At 46.1% G+C, this 19,296-nt stretch overlaps 2 protein-coding genes across 4 annotated transcripts in view; one reads left to right on the top strand and one right to left on the bottom strand.

The window, feature by feature from the left end:
• Positions 1–1,021: 1,021 nt before the first annotated feature.
• TSTD2 (thiosulfate sulfurtransferase like domain containing 2) lies at positions 1,022–12,630 on the bottom strand (the record flags this gene model as incomplete). The annotated part of the gene is made up of 9 exons (XM_084278370.1): positions 1,022–1,278; positions 2,642–2,780; positions 3,730–3,888; positions 4,549–4,667; positions 6,249–6,354; positions 8,192–8,317; positions 9,986–10,094; positions 12,038–12,345; positions 12,526–12,630. The coding sequence occupies 9 exons, from the start codon at positions 12,628–12,630 to the stop codon at positions 1,022–1,024; spliced, it is 1,428 nt and encodes a 475-aa protein (XP_084134496.1).
• Positions 12,631–12,992: 362 nt separating this feature from the next.
• The window catches only part of NCBP1 (nuclear cap binding protein subunit 1), a gene marked incomplete at its 5' end in the record, with an annotated part of 28,833 nt that continues 22,529 nt past the window's right edge, over positions 12,993–19,296 (top strand). The window contains 7 exons of one of the 3 annotated variants that reach the window (XM_084278061.1): positions 12,993–13,026; positions 13,242–13,327; positions 14,097–14,197; positions 14,938–15,094; positions 16,979–17,086; positions 17,606–17,727; positions 18,547–18,616. In XM_084278061.1, coding sequence (XP_084134187.1) covers positions 12,993–13,026; positions 13,242–13,327; positions 14,097–14,197; positions 14,938–15,094; positions 16,979–17,086; positions 17,606–17,727; positions 18,547–18,616 — 678 coding nt within the window. Of the gene's footprint in view, positions 13,027–13,238; positions 13,328–14,096; positions 14,198–14,937; positions 15,095–16,978; positions 17,087–17,605; positions 17,728–18,546; positions 18,617–19,296 lie in introns of those variants that run through there. The other 2 variants (XM_084278060.1, XM_084278062.1) reach the window with 2 other exon arrangements.

Raw genomic sequence — 19,296 nt, 5'->3', positions numbered from 1 at the left:
CTAATAGGAGCAGGAAATGGATGAAAGTTTCATAGCTTTTGAAAAAAAATGACCCATGTTTACAAACCATGTAAAAATCCTGGATAAACCTGCCCAAATCCTGGATAAAGGATCCTGCAATCTCCTTACAGCTGTCACTGACATTGATGTACACGTGTCAGCATCGCCTCCAGTGCCATAATGCTGGTATTTGGACAGTCTCTGTGCTCTCTTCTCTGCATGTCTCAGTTTCAACAAGCTTCGAGCTGTAATTGCTCTCTCATGCAAGCCCAGCTCAGCCTTGGATACTTCATGTCCTGACAGATTGAGGGAAGCAACAGTTCCTGGGGAGACAGAGCACTGGAATGACAGTTACTTTCGCTGTTTATCCTACAGGTGACACACAACAAGTAGGGCTGGGCAGACAGTATCTGTGGGCCTTTCCTCCAGTTACAAGAGGGGTCCTGATGCTGCCTTCAGCCAGTTTTACATGGGAGTCCAGCCAGTAGCTTCAGGTAACTACCCCTTGCTTCTCACTGATATAAAGCAAGAGATGCAGGCAGAACATATCTTCAGCTCTAATCCAGTGACATCCCCACACCCTACTGATAGATCTGCTCTTTTCACATCCAAGCACTAGCTACTGACGCAAATCCATGATCACGGAGAGGTTGGACAGGTCCATCTCCATGCAGGAAGAAAAGAAGGAATTGTTTTTATAACCCTTTGGTCACTCTTCAGTTACAAACAGCTAATGTCCCATCACATGCTCTGCTCCAAAAATCCCCATGGTAGAGGCCATGCTACAAGGCTACCCAGTGAAGGAATCCTGTAGTGCTGGTGATGGGCTGGGCACTCTGGTAGCTTACAGTCAAGTAATGGATGGTTTTCAGAGCACACTCTAGGCCTAAAGGCAGTGTATGAACAAGACTTTCTAAGCCAACACACCTTCTTAATTTCCAAACCTAATTGAGTAACAGCTAGGGATCTGGTTATAGAAGCCCTCTGCATGAGCAAATGTCTGATTAGCAGATGAAAGGGCTTAATCCTCTGCATCCAGCGTCCTTTGGGAGACCTGTTCAATAGGTACCCGTGGCCGTTTCCTTGTACATTCACACTCCTCCTTAAGTGTTTCTCCTGAGGCCCTTGAAGTCACCTTGAGCTCTTTGTCTTGACAAACAGGACAGCAAGCTGTAAGACCTTTGCTGCGGCAACTTGAACACGTCAGGACAAGCTGCCGGCAGTGCTGGCTGGAACAAAGTTTATACTGGTCCCAGAGAGTCCCACAGTATCTGCATGCTGGAGAGAGGAGGAAAAGGAAAAGTTAACACCCACTTACCCCATCTGTCCCCTTGCAGAGGGTTCTCTGTCACACCATGGTGCTGCAGTAGTCTTTAAGTGACTATCTGTAGTCTTCCAGGTTCTTAATTCCTGCTGTCGCTGGATCTTCCAGAACCCACTTCTTAAACTTTTGACCTAGTTTTTAAACTTTTGATTTTGATGTAAAAAAAAAAACCCCTCAGGACAAGTGTCTCTCAGAACAAGGAAAAAGTCCTCACTACTGCTTCCTCTAGTTCTGATCAGACATATTTAAAGAGTCTTGCTGCCAAGAGAAGAAGAAAGAGATACTGGTAATTAATCTTGTAATTAAGCCAGTTCATAGGAACATTGCCTGCTGGGGAAAGGGGTGCCATGGGACTTCCTGTCACCTCAAGGCAATGGCTTGTGCAGATGGGTGTCATTCACAGTCCTGGTAGAGTTCTTCCACAACATCAGACAGGTTTTAACCCTTTAACTGAAACCTACAGCCCAGTTTAGCTGTATCATCAAGAAGGTGCCTACCCCAACACTGCCCCTGAAACTTCTGTAGGGATGGCTGTGATGTATCCAGAGTGTCTTCTGTTTCTACACCAAGCCAGGCACCTTTAAGATGTATACAGTAATTACAAAGGAGGAACAGGTGGTGATGCTCAACAAGTTCTCATTCAGAGAAAAAACTGCACTGCTTCCTAAAAAATGAAAAAAAGGCTAAAGGATAGAGCCAAATTCCATCTATTTGTCCCTGGCAACTGAGAAGAGATACTCCATTTGCAGTATTTGAAGAGCAACCCCACCCAAAAACCAGGCAATGTTCTTAAGAACTTCGACTGGAAGTCACTGAAATTCTACAGACTATGGAAACTTCTACAGCATGAAAACAAGGTGCAGTATTGCCCTGTGTCACCACTCCCCTGGTGGCTGTCAGGCTGTGCTGATGTTCTGTGAGAGTTTACTGGAGCAGAGAACAGCTGACAGCAGAACTATTTAATGCTTTGGTCACTAGGCCAGCCACAGTCTGACCAGCACTTCGGGCAACAAGCAGGTAACAGCAGCAGTAGTGCTTGACATACACCTCCACTGCTGCAGATGGCTCGTAGCAGCAGTATGCTCTGCAGGGCATGCTTCCTCCTACTGCCCCAGCTCTAGGGAACTCTGCTTAGTGAGCCCCTTTTCTCTTCTCTGTGTTAAAGCCACAGAGTTGATGATCACTGTGAAAAGTGAAGACACTAAAAGGTCAAAGGGAGTATGAAGAAGAACTGCACAGACCAGTTTGGCTGCACACCTGTCTGGAAAAGACTGCAGTACCTTTCCAGCCTTCTGCACTTGCATTATCTAGTCCTACCTGAGATGATATCTTCATTGGAAGAAATGGCGTAACGTTCATCAAACACAAACAGCTTCCCCCTGTAGAATCCATCTGGAAACTCTTCCAGGTACTTGTGAATTCCACCTTTTAGCTGGTAAACCTCTCTGCACACTGCCTGTTTAAAGCATATTAGCAGAAAAGCTGAAGGAGACAGTGGCAGTAATGGGACACCAGAATTCCCAAAGCAAATGTAAATGTCAGGGGTCAGCAAAAGCAGCAGCTTCTCGGTGACCATCAGATGGCACCACACACACACGCACAACTCCAGGCAGTGCCACCAGGGACGACTGGGCAGCACCACAGTGCTGGCTTGTTGACATGAGCCCAAACATACATTTAAGGTTTCAGGCAAAACAAGGCTGGTAACCTCCTCAGCTGAGGGTGGTGTGCTGCATCACAGATCAAACCCTTGTGAACCCCTCTGAACCACTGCTCATTCTGGTTGTATGTAGTGAGCTGCTGTCAGGAGCAGAATGTCACAGGGTTCGCAATGAGGGAGCAGAGGGGAAAAAAAAAATCAAGGTGTGAATCTCTGGAGAACATCCATGTGTTCTGTTCCCTTGCTCCTTGAGGGAAAGGATTCAGGAGAAGAGTAGGATGGAAAGCACAACTAGAACAATACAGCATGCTGGATGTAATTCCACAACACTGGGAAAGCCTATTTTCACCACTCTGAGATGCTCAAGGTGTGCAGAAATGACCACAGAGCACAGCTGAGACAGAGCTGTGGAAACACTCCACAATGCTCTCAAGCCCTCCTAAAACACTGCTACAACAGGCAGGGCTGACTTACAAATACCTCTCCCCAGCAAACAGGTTAGATAATTAGTTTCACAGAGCAATCGAGGCTGTGACACTAGTCCATGCAGATCATCCTGAGCTGCAGTAAACTACCCAGGTCCTTGACAGACTGCATGAGACAAGAGTGTGTCAGAGACATTCACCTTCCCAGCTGCTCCCTGAGCAGTTTGTGGTCAGTGAGAATTTACCAGCAAGAGACGAGACAGCTGCCCTTAAAGCAGCCTCAACTCCCCAACACTTGTGCCTTCAGAATGACATCTCACCTTGCTCCGTAGGTAAGCAGAGCCTCTCTCACAACGAATCCCTCCTGTGCAGTACATCAGGACACGCTTATCTTTAAAAAGCTCCAGGTTTTCATCTACATAGCTGGGAAAATAGCTGAATTTCCTGATATCTGGAGCCAGACAGCCCTGGAAATGTCCCTGCAACAACAACAGATAGCCATGTGACTGGTGACAAGCAGTCTTACATGGTAAGGTCTGTGTCTTAAACTAGAAGAAGTAGCAAACCTCTGGGCCAGAACCCTCGGCCCACTGCAGCTGCTTTACACATTCCTCAGCTGCATTTATGCATCAAAATACCTGTTAAAATCTGTAAGGGGATTCGGGACACAGCATGTCTCCTCATCCAAACATAAAAGCAGGAGCTAAGCAGAACAGAATTGTGAGAGAGAGGATGAGCCATATCAGTGCAGGACAGCTGACAGGTGTGACTGCACGATGCCCCTATTCTTTCTGACATATGGGGCAAGGCAAAAATGCTGGGAAACATCCTTCCAAGTTATGCTGCTTTGACTTCATACTACATGGTATTCACCACTAATGTACGGGCCACATTTTCTTCTTCCTTCTCCAAGCTGTGTAAGCACTCAGCCAGGCAGGCTCCATGCTGAGTTGCTGAGCAGGTCTAATGCATGTCCAGCTGCTTGTGTCTAATATTCGCTACTGAACTGAATTTTGTAGGTATTACAGTCAGCCTGGAATATGGAATCTCTTCTTCCAGAAAGGTTAACGCCACCACGATGTGAAATGCTTCCCCCAGCACCTGTAACACTCTGCAAGAAGCAGGGAAACACCACTTACTATTTTACTTTCATAGAAGTTCCTGCAGTCCAGCAAAATGGTATTGCTTTGTCCTTGACTGGCCTGAGACAAATACTGTTCTACTTCTCTATGGAATTCCTGAGGGGATAAATGGGTTCCTTTAACAAACAAAAAACAAACAAAAAAGAGTGAGAAACAGAACTACAGAATAACGTTACTTATGATACAGATCTCCTCAGATTTCCAACCACAAATTTTCTGTAATGGTTCACAGACTCTTCATCCCAATTAAACCAGCCAAGTTAAGCCATGTTTGGCTTCCTACTGACAAATGAAAGAAAACACAACACTGTTCCACATAACTGAAGCAGCAGTAGACGGGAGCCTATCTGTATGATCTTTGTTATCTCTGCCAGCAACTCCTCAGTGAAAAATGTTTCCCTCCTCTTTGCTCAGCTTCCACTACATCTGGAGGTACAGAAGTGTACAGAAATGCTATTTTGTGAATGAAATACAAATGTAACATTTAGATAAGCATGTATTATTTTCACTACAACCTCAATTTACATGAAGTTTCTAAATTTTCAGGTTTCTTGGGATCTAGGAACTAAAAAACCTGAAAACTAAAAAACCTCTCCCACCAAAATCCTGTACCTTATTAAAATAACAACCCTACAAGCAACCTGCAAAAGTGATGGGAACCATCTACATGAAACCATTTAAAATGGAGGAGGGGGGAGGGAGGGGAAAGGCACAGGACAGGAAGGAAAGAAATATCCAAACAAACATCCCACAGACTACCAAAAAATGGAGAAAAAAGTTCCTCTGCCAAAAGTACTGAAAAACAGTGAAAAACATGAAAAGATGCTGCAGGAATTTACCACCAACAAAACCTCTTGCTGGAAATAAAAGCCCCAAACTCTGCTAATTGCTATTTGCTGTGCTCCTGGTTACCACCTACATAAACCTCCTCATAGCAGATGCACAGCCAGTAACATCTTACCAGGCATAATCCAAACCAAGCAGCTACAGGCATGAGGAAACCAATGCAGCAGTGCTATGGAAGTGGCACAAACCTGATTCAGAACCTGGCTCTGCTTTAAAAGCAGAAGAATGGCTGTTAACTTCAACACAAGTAAAGTCAGGTCAGCAGTCCCTATAAACCAAACCAAATCAGCGTCCACAGCACCAGAATCCTCTGGATCCACAACAGGACTCCCTGGAAAGTTCTTCCTGTACAGCTTGGTTCTTAGTGCACCCTGACTGTGAGAGAGCATTTGAGGTCTTTATATGGTATCATTTCTGAGCAGCCTCAAGCGCCCACAGAACCAGTATGAATATATTCACACATTGGAGTGTCTTTCCTAACCATCATCTATAGTTTCACCTTACTACTGCCTTTAGCAGGCATCCAGTGACTTACTCTGTGACTGAAGCATGGAGTACATCCCTACCCCAAAACAAGGTAGCTTCTTGATGTCATTTGAACCATTACTGTTTTGCAGAAAAGAGAAAGTTGATTTTAAACTTTTTTTGAAGTGACTAAACCAAACAAAAACTCAGGCCAGTAAACTCCCTTCACCAGTATCTTCTGACTACCAGTAAGAGATCCATTTACCTGTCTGCTTCTCCTGTGTCCTGGCCACTGTGCAGGAGGAGATGTTTTGGATGAAGGAACTTAATTCTTCACTTACCTCTCACTTGGGTGAAAGGCTTTCTTTTTCATGAAATTAACTTACCAGTTTCTTTGTAAGACACTATCTTTGGATCAATGCCCATGGGTACAATTTCTTTGAATACTCCAACTCGAAGGTCTGGGAAACAGTGGGCTCCTCCTGGACTGCTCTAGGAAATTAAACACAAAACAAATAAACCAAAATTCACCAGGTGTCAAGATTAAAATTACCCATTCACTTTTTTACAGCTCAATAGAACATCAAAGCTCCTCAGTGGCTGAGGGAAGTATGTATCTCTCCCACTGACATCCACAATCTAAATCCCAAGGTTTAGGCAGTGGACCCCATGATGTGGCAGGCAGGTGTCTTAGGCCCAATGACTACTTGCCAGGTGAGTAGGTACCATTTGGCACGAGGTGTGAAGCAACCACTGAGTGGGAAGGAGAAAAGATGGCTGAAGAATCTATCATGAGAAAGTCAAGGGCACTGTAGAGCATGCTGATTCTGAACAGAACCTTGAATAATCTCCAGTAATGTGTCCTACAGACACATCTGGACTCTGCAGTTCTCTTCAGCCCATCAAACTCCTGACCCAAGCACAGCAAAACCTCCAGTCATGATGTGTGTGATGGGAACTGCAGTGGTTCATGGGCACGAAAGAAACACAGAGTGGGGAGGACAGTCAGGCTTGAGATTTGTTAACAATGGAATCTGACACCCCCTCGCACTCCCAAACTTAAGCACAGAATTACCCCTTTGGGTAGACATCCCTGCTGTGGGTGACAGGATGTGACAGTTTCTGCAGGGCTGACCCTCAAGCATGGCTCAGGCCCCATCAGGCATATAAACACCCAAACAAAAGTGCAGTGCTGTGCAGCACTGTCCCAGCTATCACAGAAATCAGTCTGTAGTGACTACAGTGGCTACTAAATATTTTCATAGCCCTGAGTGCAATTTTCACTCCATTGTCTTCACAGTGCAGGGACGTGAAACCCTCACTTATTTGGGTACATAGCATGCACAGGAACTAAAACAGAAGTTACCATTCTGAGATCATGCAGGGTTGGAGGCTTTGCCAAAGTCAAGGTAAAATTCCATTCCTGTTTTGGTTTTGCATCTGCACATCACTGTAACTTTACAGGTCACATTCCTAGAAATTCAGCCAAGCTCAATGAACAGTTAAAAAGCTACGAGTGAATCAGCGCTGCAGCTCTACATGGAATCTGAGATTCACTGTCTTTGATACAGTTACCAAAAACAAGTAACTGCAAAGAAAACAAGTAAAACTGCACAGAAAAGAAAAATGTTGAAGCAGCAGCTTTCCTTCCTCACAGAGGAAGCAGCACCTACAGTGCTCGGGCAGCAAAGCCTACCAAAATGCCATGTGGTGCCGGCCCCAGCAGCCATCACCACCTGAAGACAGCAATCAGCAGATACGCTAAGTCCCAGGCAGAAGTGCACACCTCAGTCTCCCTCCAGTAAGGCACTAACTGGAGTAGGGAGAAACCTCTTGCCTCTGTGGATTTTCTCTAAAAGACATCGAATTCATGGATCTAACAGTGCAACTATATGGGCACCAAAGCCTGCATGAACCTAAACCAGTAGGCTTCTAGATGAGGATCTCAAACCAGATTGAAGAGGAAAGCGTATGAATACTTTGCTTGGGCAAGTGTGTGTTGTAATGCCTTGGTTTGGGCAGGTAACTGGGAGTAAATGCTTGCTGAAGAACGGTGGGTCTGAAGCAGGCTCCCTCATTCACCTGTAAGGACAGCTTTGCGTCTGCTGCCACCGCAGCTGCTACCAACAGCTACCACAGCTGCTGCTGCTGGCAGTGAAAACCAGCAGAGAGATATAAACAAACGAAGGTCAGGAACCCTTGGCTTAGATTAGTGCTGGAAGAGCAGAACTAATGCAGAAGCAACGGTATCAAGAAGCAATGTGCTTACTTCTTAAAAACTAAACACCCTGCACTAACAATGTCTGTGGAGAAAATACCATTTTCATACCTTGAAGTCCTCTTGACACAAAATGTCTTTGAACAGAGGCTGGGAAAGCATAACTTCAATGTAGAGTCTGGTAGCTACTTTGCTTCCACCAACTGTCCCATTAATCCCTTCTGAAGCAACCCGTACCTAGAAGGCAAGAGAAGCAGAGGCTGAGGCTTAGTAACAGCAAAAACAGAGAACAGTGAAATTGGCAAAATATAACTGGGTGACAAAATGCAGGCAGAGAAGTATGCCCAGAAAAGACACTGCAGAGAGAAGGAGGGAGAAATGGTTACACTGAAGCTGAACACAAATACAACAGTAAGTAAAACAGGGATAAAACCCCAGTAATCACTTTTGAGCCTCTAAATAATGACATCATTTCATTAATCACCTCTAAATAATGACATCAAACACAGTCAGAAAAGCTTGTGTAGAAAACAGAGAAATGTTAACTGGTTAACAGGCAAATCCTGCAGTCAGCATTGAAATTCCCCCTGGAAGTCTGCCTCAGGAGGAACAATAGGATTAGTGCCTTATGACTCACACAGCTGAAAGGGAAATGTGAATATGCATAATATTGCATGAAATATTAAATTTGGGTGTGAGTCATTTTATCTCCAAGACTGACAAATGAACAAACACTCTGCGTGGTAAAAAAAAGACTGAATATAAGAGGCAAGGAAAAAAATAATCCAACTGATTGAGAAGGCAAATACTGTTTGTGTCTTGGAGATGAAAAAATAAAATTGAGAAAAATACCAACCACCAGACAAGACAGCTGAGTGACAAAAACGAAGTGAATGCACCAGACATTTCACTGCCAGACCTATGCTGATGTAGAAGAGGAAAGGTGCCTACCACTGGCAGAGAAAGAGAAGCTCCTTAGAAAGCCAAGTCAAAGATAAAAGTAGACTCCTGCTCTGAGCTGCCTTCGTGAAAAACCCTCCTCATCAGAGACAGCCTAGGAACATCAACTTTATGGGGCTAAAATTCACCTTTGCCCAACGCCTCAAGAGGCCAGTTAAATGAGGCAACTCACCTCCTTGGTCTAGCTTGCCAGGAATTAAAAGAGCAGGAATGAGCACTGCTATCCTATGGTGTGATCTAAGGTGTCAGTCACTCTCACCTCATTCCTGACAGTACGGATTACAGATCAGTATAGTGGCTCTGGCTGGGAGACCACTGTGCACTGAGGAGTCTGTGATGCACGTAACAGATAACTGGACCAAGCCCAGACCCATGCTACATGGTGCTGCACCACCAGCCTGGCTTTCTGTCTGTGTTGTGCTGCAGGCATATTTTATCTGCAGGATAAAACCAGCCCAATAATCCCAACAGAGACACCTGCGTGCAGCTCTCTGTTGACACCAGCGATTATGCCACCTGCGTGCCCTTGCCTTTTTCTGTAAGTACATCAAGAAGTTCTCATGTGAATATCCCTTCTGTTTGACAGTAGGAGTGATGAAAATAACTTGTTCTCCTGCAAAAAGCAATAATCTGCAACAGTCTGAGCCATGGAAATGGGCTAACCCTTGCAAAGACAGTCTGCACAGTGCGCTGTGCAGGGATAAGGGACTCAGTGCTGCACAAGGGGATAGAAGATTATCCATTTTATTTTCTTTTTCTCTGTAGCATTAGCTCTTAAACAGCATTTTAAATGGCACTTTACTGAGTCTGAGTGCCTTTCTCAAAGGGATCATAAGCCTAGCATCCTCTGGTGCAAACCAATCAGTTGTCCACATACTTCCATCAACCTGCAGAAAGCTAGGATGTGTTTTTTGTTAAGAAAACAACCATTGCTTAAAGCTTTACCTTGCCAGTGAGATGTAGATGCTGACACAGCGCCTTCTGCCAAGCACAGAGTTTCTCTGGATCCTTTACCTCACAGTAACAGTAATACAGAAGTACTTCTCCCGCCTTGCTGTCCATAGCATGGCAAAGATGAACAAAGAGGAGAAGACAGTTAGGACTGAAAGCACAAAAATGTACTATTGCATTAATTATTCAAATCCAGACAGTTTACGCCTGGCAGATGTGGAGAGAAAACCAAACCAACACATAAACTTTGGAGAGATTTGCATTCCTGGGGTTGCCTTATTCCCAAGAGAAAGAAATATGAACTAGAAAAAGCTCCCCCATTCCTAGCGCTCCGGGCTTCTTACAAAATGAACTCATCCCTGCTGCACGGGACATCTCTGCCAGTGGCCTCCCATGTGCTCTACTGAAGTTTCTCTTAACACACAGGACAGGAGAGCTGCCATTTTCTGTGTACACCAGTGTCCCATTAAATGCTTTACCTGACAAGCTTGCTCTTGGAAAGTCAAGTGCTCGAGCCACCTAAATTTAAAAAGCCAAAATTTTCAGAGAGATCGGCTGCACCAGCATTCTGAGCAGCACAAGCTGAACTCTCTCAGAGTCAAAAACATATTTGTGAACCTACTTATTTATAACTAATGAGCCCTTAAGGCACTCGAATAAGCAGAGAAGAGAGACCTGCAGAGAGCATACCCTGCTGTTCCGCCCCTTTCTCTTACGGTCCTTCTTTACTTATAGACCTGAGCTGTTGAGGATCACAGCTTAATTCAATCTTCTGAGCCTCTCACCTTTACCATCAATAACTGCAGCATATCTACTTCTGCATCTGCACATTGACAATCTGCATGTTTTGTACAAGAGTGCCAGGGTAGAACACAGGATTTGAAGAAATCATCGGAATACTGGAGCTGCTTTGTGGCTCCCTGGAAGAAGGGACTGTTTTCTCCTAACAGCGCAGGCAATGATGCGAGACGGACAACAGTAAGATACAAAAAACCTGGTAAGGGAACAGTGGGTGAAGAACCCACTGAACCTGTCTGAGGAATGTCTCAAACACAAGATAGCAAACCACTACAGCTCTTGGAAATCAATGCTGAGAGCGGCAAACCACTGTGATAAAACAGCGGAGGGAACCGCAAAGCAGCAACACAGCCCTGTTTTGGCTAGAGAACCCAGGATAAACAGATAAAGACAGTTTTTACACAGAAGTCTGAAGGCCACAGTGGCTGGAATGAGACCTTCTGCTTCATTAACTGTGAAATTAATATTACAGTTGACACCCCCAAATATGCTAATGAGATAAAAGGAGTACATGCTAAACATATATGACATTTTCCACCCAAAACATGCCACACGTCATCTGGGAGGGCTGAAACCTGAGATGAAACTCCCCTGGGCGGGCTGCACTGATAAAGAAAATACAAAAAGGGGAAGATGAGTGCTACTTAGGGAAAAGAAAATCCAAGTGCTACTGCAAACCAGAGACCCGCCACTAGCTGGATCAACGCTGGAACCTGGACTGGTGATCGAATTCCCTCTCAACTTCTTTCTTTCTTTCTCAGTTTCTCTGTTTCTTCCCCTTCCTTTCCCCCTCTCTCTCCCCCTTTTCCTTTCTCCCTTTCCCACTCTTATAAGCTACAAGCCTTTCTGCTAATCATTTATTTACCAATAACCCTAGCTGTAGAATAGAAGTCTCTGATTACCTACTAACCTTAAGTGCCGTCCCACTTCAATTCTAACAAGGGGAATCGGCAAATCTGAGTCACTTGTCCCTCCCTTTTGGACCGGGACAAGGTGTGAACGGTTGCAAAGGGAACTCCAATAAATCCAGGACTCCCGGAGGATGCCTACGCCTGTTCAGCTAAAGTAGTAGCTCGGGAAGGCATTCAGAGCATCCGAACGTCTAAAGGTACATTGCGATCCCCAAGCGCCGCTTGACCAAGCTTCACATAGAGTAGCACTGGAATGAGATCGCGTCCCAGCTTTAGCAGCGCTACAACCCACCCCCGGCCAGCACCGAGCGCCCCAGCTGCTGAGGGACCTTCGTACCTCGTCAGATCATCCTGGCTAACATGGCTTGTGTCCGGGAGCGCGCAGGCGATCTCAGGGGTGCCGTGCGAGGAAGGCTTGCTTGGCCGCTCGGCGCTGCCTGCGGGGGCATGGCCGCCCGGGGGGCTCTCTCCAGCGAGCCCCGCCTGCTGCCCGATGTCTGCGGCGTGATGCAGAGCCACATGCTTGTGAATGCCGGAGAGCTCTTCGAACGCCTGCCGGCAGCACCGCCACCGTACGCCCTCTCCGCCGGCGGAACACCGGGCTGCGGCCGGTACCTCCTTGGCTTTGACGAACTGGGAAAAGGCCTGAAACGGACCGTAAGCTGTCACACCGGTCACCCGCTGCCGCCCGGCGGCCCCGCCGCCATCCCTGGGCCGGGACACCGACCCCGAGGCCCGCCGTGGGCCCAGCCATGGAACGGCCGCCCCCCTCCCTTCCGCCCGCCAGTCGCGGGCCTCACGCCCGGGCAGCCGGCCCCGGCCCACCTTTCTCCTAGCGAAGGTGCGCTGCTTCCTGGCGGCGACAGCCTCAGCCGCGGCACTGCCCCGCGGCGACCCCGGGCCGGCCGGCGACACCTCGCCCGGCACCATCTCCGCCCCAGGCGGACGGGAGGAAGGGGAGGGAAGGGGAGGGGGGAGGGCGGAGCGGGGGGGGGGTGGAGGGCAGAGCTCGGGAGGGGAGGGCGGAGCTCGCTTCTTTTCCCAGCCACCCCCAACCCTCCCCGCGCCGCCCGGCCCCACGCCCCGGAAGTCCTGTGCGCGCCGCGTGCAGGGGTAGAGCGGCGGGCCGAGGGGCGCCGCGCGGTCTTTGTACCGGAAGTGGGACTGCGTCGGGCCGGGCGCGGGTGGGGGGTCGGATCCGGGCTGCGTTGGGGGCGGGTGGGCTCTGGACTGCGCTGCGCTCTGGCCCGCGCCAGGCGGCCCGGCGCGCCCGCCTCCCCTCGCCTCCCGCCATGTCGCGGCGGCGGCACAGCGACGACAGCGACGGTGAGCGCCTCGGCCCCCCTCCCGCCGGCCGCTTCCCACCCACGCGTCCCCACCGGCGGCCTTCCAGGGGGTGGGGGGCGCAGGCCGGGCCGTCCCGCGGCGGAGAGGGGGGTGTGGGCGGGGGAGCGGGCTGTGGCGATTGTGTGTGTGTGTGTGAGTGAGGGGGGTGCGAGGGTCTCCGGCCGTAACGCTGTGTGCTCGCTGTCTTGGAGCAGGGCAGCCCCACAAGAGGCGGAGGACGTCTGAGCCGTCGGAGATCGAGGAGAGGCTCGAGTCCCTCATCTGCAGAGTGGGAGAGAAGGTAGGCCGGCCGCGTCCCGGCGGGCACGGCCCCGTCCCGGCGGGCACGGCCCCGGGCGGCAGCTCGGGGAGGCTCTGTGGGGTTTCTCCCTTGCAGCACGCTGCGCCTGGGTTAGAAACCGCGCGAAAGGCTCCTTCTAGTGCTGGGGGCAGCAGGAAAGTTGTCAGCTCTCTCAAAGGTGGCTGGGTGTGTGCCAGAACAGTAGTGTTCCTTTTTTCCAGCCAGGGACAAACGGCCAGAGAGTAGTTGCTGCCTTGCACCGGCAGATGATTGCTGGTTCCTGTCTGCCGAGGAAATGGAGGAGTTAACTTGGTCTGCCTGTGGCACAAGTTTCAAGTCCTGACAGGATTTGAGTCTAATAGAAAGTGGGGGGGGGGGGGGATAAAAGGATAAGGATAAAAGTGATGGTGTGCTGAAAAATACGTCGCAAAGGTATTTTATTTCATACTGTATCACTAATCAAGGCTTAATCACCTTACCAAGATGTCCCTGAGGCTGTGTTAGATATTGCATCCCAGGGGAGCACCAAAGTTCCTTGTTGGGGAGGTGGATGATCAAGTCCAACTCTTCTGAGGGAGCTGCTTGTTCTTTCAGGCAAGGGGAAAATGGTTCCTTACTGCTAACGGAACTGAATCATGTCCCTGAAAAAGGAGGGGACAGAAAAAGATGCTCTTGCTCGTCTCCCTGGTTTTTCACATGGAAGTCAAGGGGGCTGGTTTTGATATTGCCTGTTTGATGATGAAACCTTTTCTAATATTTTCTATTTTAGAGTAATTCTTCTCTGGAGAGCAACTTGGAGGGCCTAGCTGGTGTTTTGGAAGCTGATCTGCCAAATTACAAAAGCAAGATACTAAGAATACTATGTACTGTGTACGTATGTAGGAGGTCTGGGAATCTGGGAGGTGCTTTCTTCTCTGTGCATAAGTTTAGTGTCTAAGTAGTTGAAGTGCCAAGAACAGCTTTAGTTCCTGAGTGCTCTTTATAGCGTAGAGCTGCTCTTCAGTAGCAGCAAGAACGCAGTGATGCTGGGCAGTATCCTGTTTCCCAAAGGAATGCTTGAGAGCATCAAACCTGTTGGCTGCTAACCCTTATTTAGTTTTACAGTCTGTGCTGTTTTCTTGTTGCCTGGTCTTCTTCTCCAGCAACAAGATGCTCGTGTCTTCATTAGCACATCCTCAAGAGGAGGTGAGCTGGGAACATGAAGAGCTGCAAGCAAGCTCTCCAGTGGCTCCTTCCTCTCTCTAGTGTATTGTAGGAGCGGAGGTGCCAGGTTGTCAGGGTTGTTGAGTGGTGTGTGAGTGGGGGATTGTGCAGGATCTGTGGTAGTAGGTAACAGAACTACAAAGGAGAGTGTGATGAAGTGGGAGAGCGTTCCAGCCCTAGCTTATGCTATGGTTTTGCAGATCCTTTAGATCTGTTATATAGCAATGTTTGCTAATGTAAAGTAAATATTAACCATGGGATTGAACTGTAAGATCACACTAGCACTTTTTTGTGTTTCTTAGTGAGACAAGTTTAACTTACAATAAGCAGATTCTGAGATGCTGTACAGTTGCCAATTGGGACATGATGAATAAACAACTAACACCGTGTTTCTTTTTCTGTGTCAGTGCACGTCTCTTACCAGAAAAGCTTACTGTTTACACGACACTAGTTGGGTTGCTGAATGCCAGGAACTACAATTTTGGTGGGGAATTTGTAGAAGCCATGATTCGTCAGCTGAAAGAATGTCTGAAAGTCAATATGTATAATGAAGCTGTGCATTTAGTAAGTGGGTTGTTTTTTTTTTGTTTGGTTGGTTTATATGTTTTTCCTCATCCTGTTTCTATCTTCCTTCTTTCACCTTTTGATCCAGAAGAGCTGGGCCTTGCAGTGGGTATTAGTCTTTTCTGGCTTCACTCTGAACTGTGCTGTAGAGAGACCAAGAGGAAATGTGTGTTACGTGGGAACTGTTTCCTCCCTCAGGGGAGAGAAGTCATATTACAGTTGCAAAATTGACTTCCAACTGTGTGTTTTCCCAGTGACAAATTAATTTGCAATAAGCAGAGGTTCTTCCCCCCTACCTGCTCTACAGTCAAATGTAAAAGATAAATCAAAGTCATGGGCTTTTATCGTGCTCAGAGGAGCATGATGTTCTTGTGGCTGACGTGGAAAAAATGGAAAGGAAAATGGCTCTTAAAAGCAGTATTTGATGGCTGTTACCAGGCCTGTGTTTTCATTCTGCTAACGAGGGATGAAGATCAAGCAGGCAGTTTTAACTGCTGTGTGTCTCTGAAACCATTTGCTTAGCTCTTGCTGCTTATAGATGTCATCTGCAAAAAGGTATTGGGACTTCAGCAGTGTCTGATTTTTCAAGCCCAGTGCCAAGGTCCCCAGCTTATTTTGAAGCCCACTGATGAAAATTAAGACTCTAGTATTTCTGTGTATCATGTCAAGCAACTGCTGTGCAATGGTGGGACACTGGCTGATTAGAAACTCTGAACATGCTGTCCCTTGCCTTCAGCTTTACCTTCTCTGGTCATGCTCATACACAGATGACTTGTTAGAGTAACAACTGAGGGAGAAGCTGTAGAAATCTTTCCTCAGATTTATCAGAGCAATGAATATTTGGAAAGTAAGAATTTGGAACTTTTCTGTGTTGCAGTTGCTCTTTGAGTACTGGACTATCTGCTTAGCCCAGATTTCTTTCCTAAGACTTCTCCCCAGTAATCTATCTTGTCTTCAGATTAAAATAGGTGTGTTGGTTGTCGGGGATTTTTAACTGCATTTTGTGAATGTGCCCTTAAGAAAAAATGAGCTTTTAAGAAAAAAATTTGTAAGATTTACCTCTATTGTCTGTTAAGATTGTGGTGATGCTGGGAGACCTGGTTCCTGCAAGGACCTTGTTTAATTCCAGAGGCAGGATACCAGTCAAAAGAGAGGGGAGGTAAAAAAGGGGCACTGCCCTGCCCTGTGTGTTTTCTACCCAAATTGCCATTCCTGGCAGTTTATTCCTGCCATGGAGACCTTTTTGGGTTTCTTTGCTTGCTAGGCAAGTAAGGCCATTTGATTCCCAGCACGTCATCAGTCTGTCACATTTCTGAAACCTGGAAGTACCACTTGTTTTCACATTGGCTTATCTCTGTGAAACTGCCTGTATTTATGAATAAATAATTACAGGAATTAATTGTGTGTGGTGGCATACGGATTGAGTGCTGCTGTTTTCTGATGCACATCTGGGCTCGTGAGGCAGCGAGTCAATCCATCTTAGCTTTTTAGGTTTTTTACTTCCATCTCGGGAATTTTAGTGATCTGATACAGTTTAGAAAAGACAGGAGCACTAGGATTCTTTTTTCTAGTACCAGTTTGCATATCTTTGAATATGTTCTGGCATTTCCTACTATTCCTTAATTAGAAATACTATCCTTGCAACGTTACTGCAGTGAAACAGACTGCAGACATTATGATGAAGGATGTGCTAGGCAGTGCTTATGGTACTCACTTCCCAGGGTTAAAGGGTGGGTCTGTACAACATGCAGTATTTCTGCCTTCACAGTACTGGATGAATATTGCACTTTTATTGATATTTGTTGTTGTTTAATGTTTATTTGTTCTCCTCCACTCAGTTTTTAAAAGTACTAATTTAAAAAAAAAAAAATTGTCTCTCTTTAGGTTCGATTTCTATCTGACCTTGTGAATTGTCACGTAATAGCTGCACCTTCAATGGTAGCTATGTTTGAGAATTTTGTGAGCGTGACACAGGAGGAAGATGTCCCACAAGTAAGCAAAAGACCTGTAACCTCCTCTAGTGCTGTTTTCACAATTTTTCTGTGCTGTTGCTTCTGTGCTTGAGCTTATAACGGGCAAGGTTTGGAGATAGCAAACCAAATGTACTGTCGTGTTCAGTGTCCTTGGCACAAATCAAAGGAGCCCGTGGCAGTTAAAAAATACCTGCATGCAGTGAAAAAAGTAAGGACCTTTATAGTGAGGTAGCTGAAATGGATTCATTTTACTTTATTTCGGCAGGTGCATGTGCCTGACTTGTTCTGCTGTATCAATAATCTCCAGAAGGGCTGTGAAAGTGATACCATTTTTTAAGTCTGCTTGTCATGGTTCAAGTTAAAATGATATTTCAAGGAAGAGTGTATTTTTTCTTGGCTTGCCAATCCAATCTCTAGCTGCCAGTCTGTACATCCTCCCAAAATTATGGTTTTGCTAATGTATTAATTTAAGTTTTAAAATATTTTTGTATTTTAATTTACCCATGTGCTTAGATTTCAGTAAATTTCTGTTCCATAGGTGCGATGTGACTGGTACATCTTTGTGTTTCTGTCATCTTTGCCTTGGGTTGGTAAGGAATTATATGAGAAAAAGGATGCAGAAATGGATCGTCTCTTGTCTCAGACAGAAAGCTATTTGAAGTGAGTAGCAACCTGTTAAAATACTCCTGCTGGTATCTGTTCACCTGTGGATTAGTAGCTTTGATTGTTGCTCAATTAAAAGTATGCTGAAATCTTAGGACTGAACTATTCAGAGCATGAGGGAAAGAACTGTGCAGATGGAATAGCTGGAGGTACAGGGTTTTTAATTTGAAAGTATCATTGTCCTGCCTAGTTCTAGGGTATGATGAAGGTCTTGTTCTGCTCCTGTGGAGCAGCCACAAGTGTTACAGGCTGTGAATGCTGATAGGTTGTTACTTCTGTGCTCTGTAGTAGGATTGTATGTGCTTCAAGCTGACATTGTCATCGAGATAAGAGAATAGATATATTTTAAGTAATCACAAACCTGGTTTTTAAGTACTGTAGATGTACTGCTCTCTACAACTACCTTAAAGGGGTTGTAGTGAGGTGGGGTGGGGCTCTTCTCACAAGTACCAAGTGATAGGATGAGAGGAAATGGCCTCATGTTACATTAGGTGAGGTTTAGATTGGACATTTGTAAAAATGTCTTCACTGAAAAGGGAGGTCAGGCATTGGAACAGGCTTTTCAGGGAAGTTGTGTAGTCACCATTGCTAGAGGCATTCAAAAGCTGTGTAGATACACTCCAGGACATTTTTCAGTTGACAAAGTGGTATTGGATGGGCTGTTGGACTTTGTGATACTAGAGGTCTTTTCCAGCCTTAAAGATTCTGCGCTTTCACCAGCTGTGGAGATCAAATAGTAGTACACTTTCAATAAGAAAAAAAATGCTGCCCTAAATTCACCTTTTAAAACTCAAGTTTTCTTTCCTGTGTAAACAGACGCCGCCAGAAGATTCATGTACCCATGCTACAAGTTTGGACTGCTGATAAGCCACATCCACAGGAAGAAGTGAGTGGACTTTTCATTGCATTCTCTGAGTGCTTTAAAAGCTGTTTTTAGGAAGGTTTTCTTTTATGATGAAATTAAAAGGCAGATCTGAAAGTAGTAATGCTTTGAATTGTCTCCTGTTTGTCATTGGTTCTAAGATGTTCTACATGAAGAATTCTCTTGCAAGTCTTGGGCCTACATAAAAGGTTATGTGGATTGAGTAGGGGAGTGTTTTGCTGTTTGCTGACAGGCTCCTGAGGAAATGTTATAAAGTGAGGAATGGTTGTAAATTGTATTTGATTTGGCATTGCAGGTACAGGGCTTCATGTGAGAAGCAGGGTGTAATTCCTTACCCCTTGACGTTTTCCCTCTGCAAGAAGGAAACTCTTGTAGTGGCTTTGCTTTCTCAGCTCTTGGAAGTGTTAAACAACGAAGTAGAAACTGTATGTGGCAGTTATAGTGCCATCTTTCACAATTAAGCCAAAAATACTGAGAGGGAAGGTGGCATCCAGCTAGTTTGGGTTGAAACTTGCTTTTTCGGGTACTCTTGTTTCCACTAAGCTTGAGGACAAACTTAGCTGGAAAATGAGGTCTAAATTGATCTTTGATGAGTTTTGGAATGTGTCTCTCACATTTTGTTCACTTTTTTGATGGAGTCATGGTGTTAACAATTATCTTGTTAATGCTCATTTGGAAAGGCA

This window comes from Gallinula chloropus, assembly GCF_964237585.1.
Source record: "Gallinula chloropus genome assembly, chromosome: Z".
Taxonomy (NCBI): Eukaryota; Metazoa; Chordata; class Aves; order Gruiformes; family Rallidae; genus Gallinula; species Gallinula chloropus.
The sequence above is the reverse complement of the archived record's forward strand: the minus strand, read 5'-3'. Positions and strand labels throughout refer to the sequence as shown.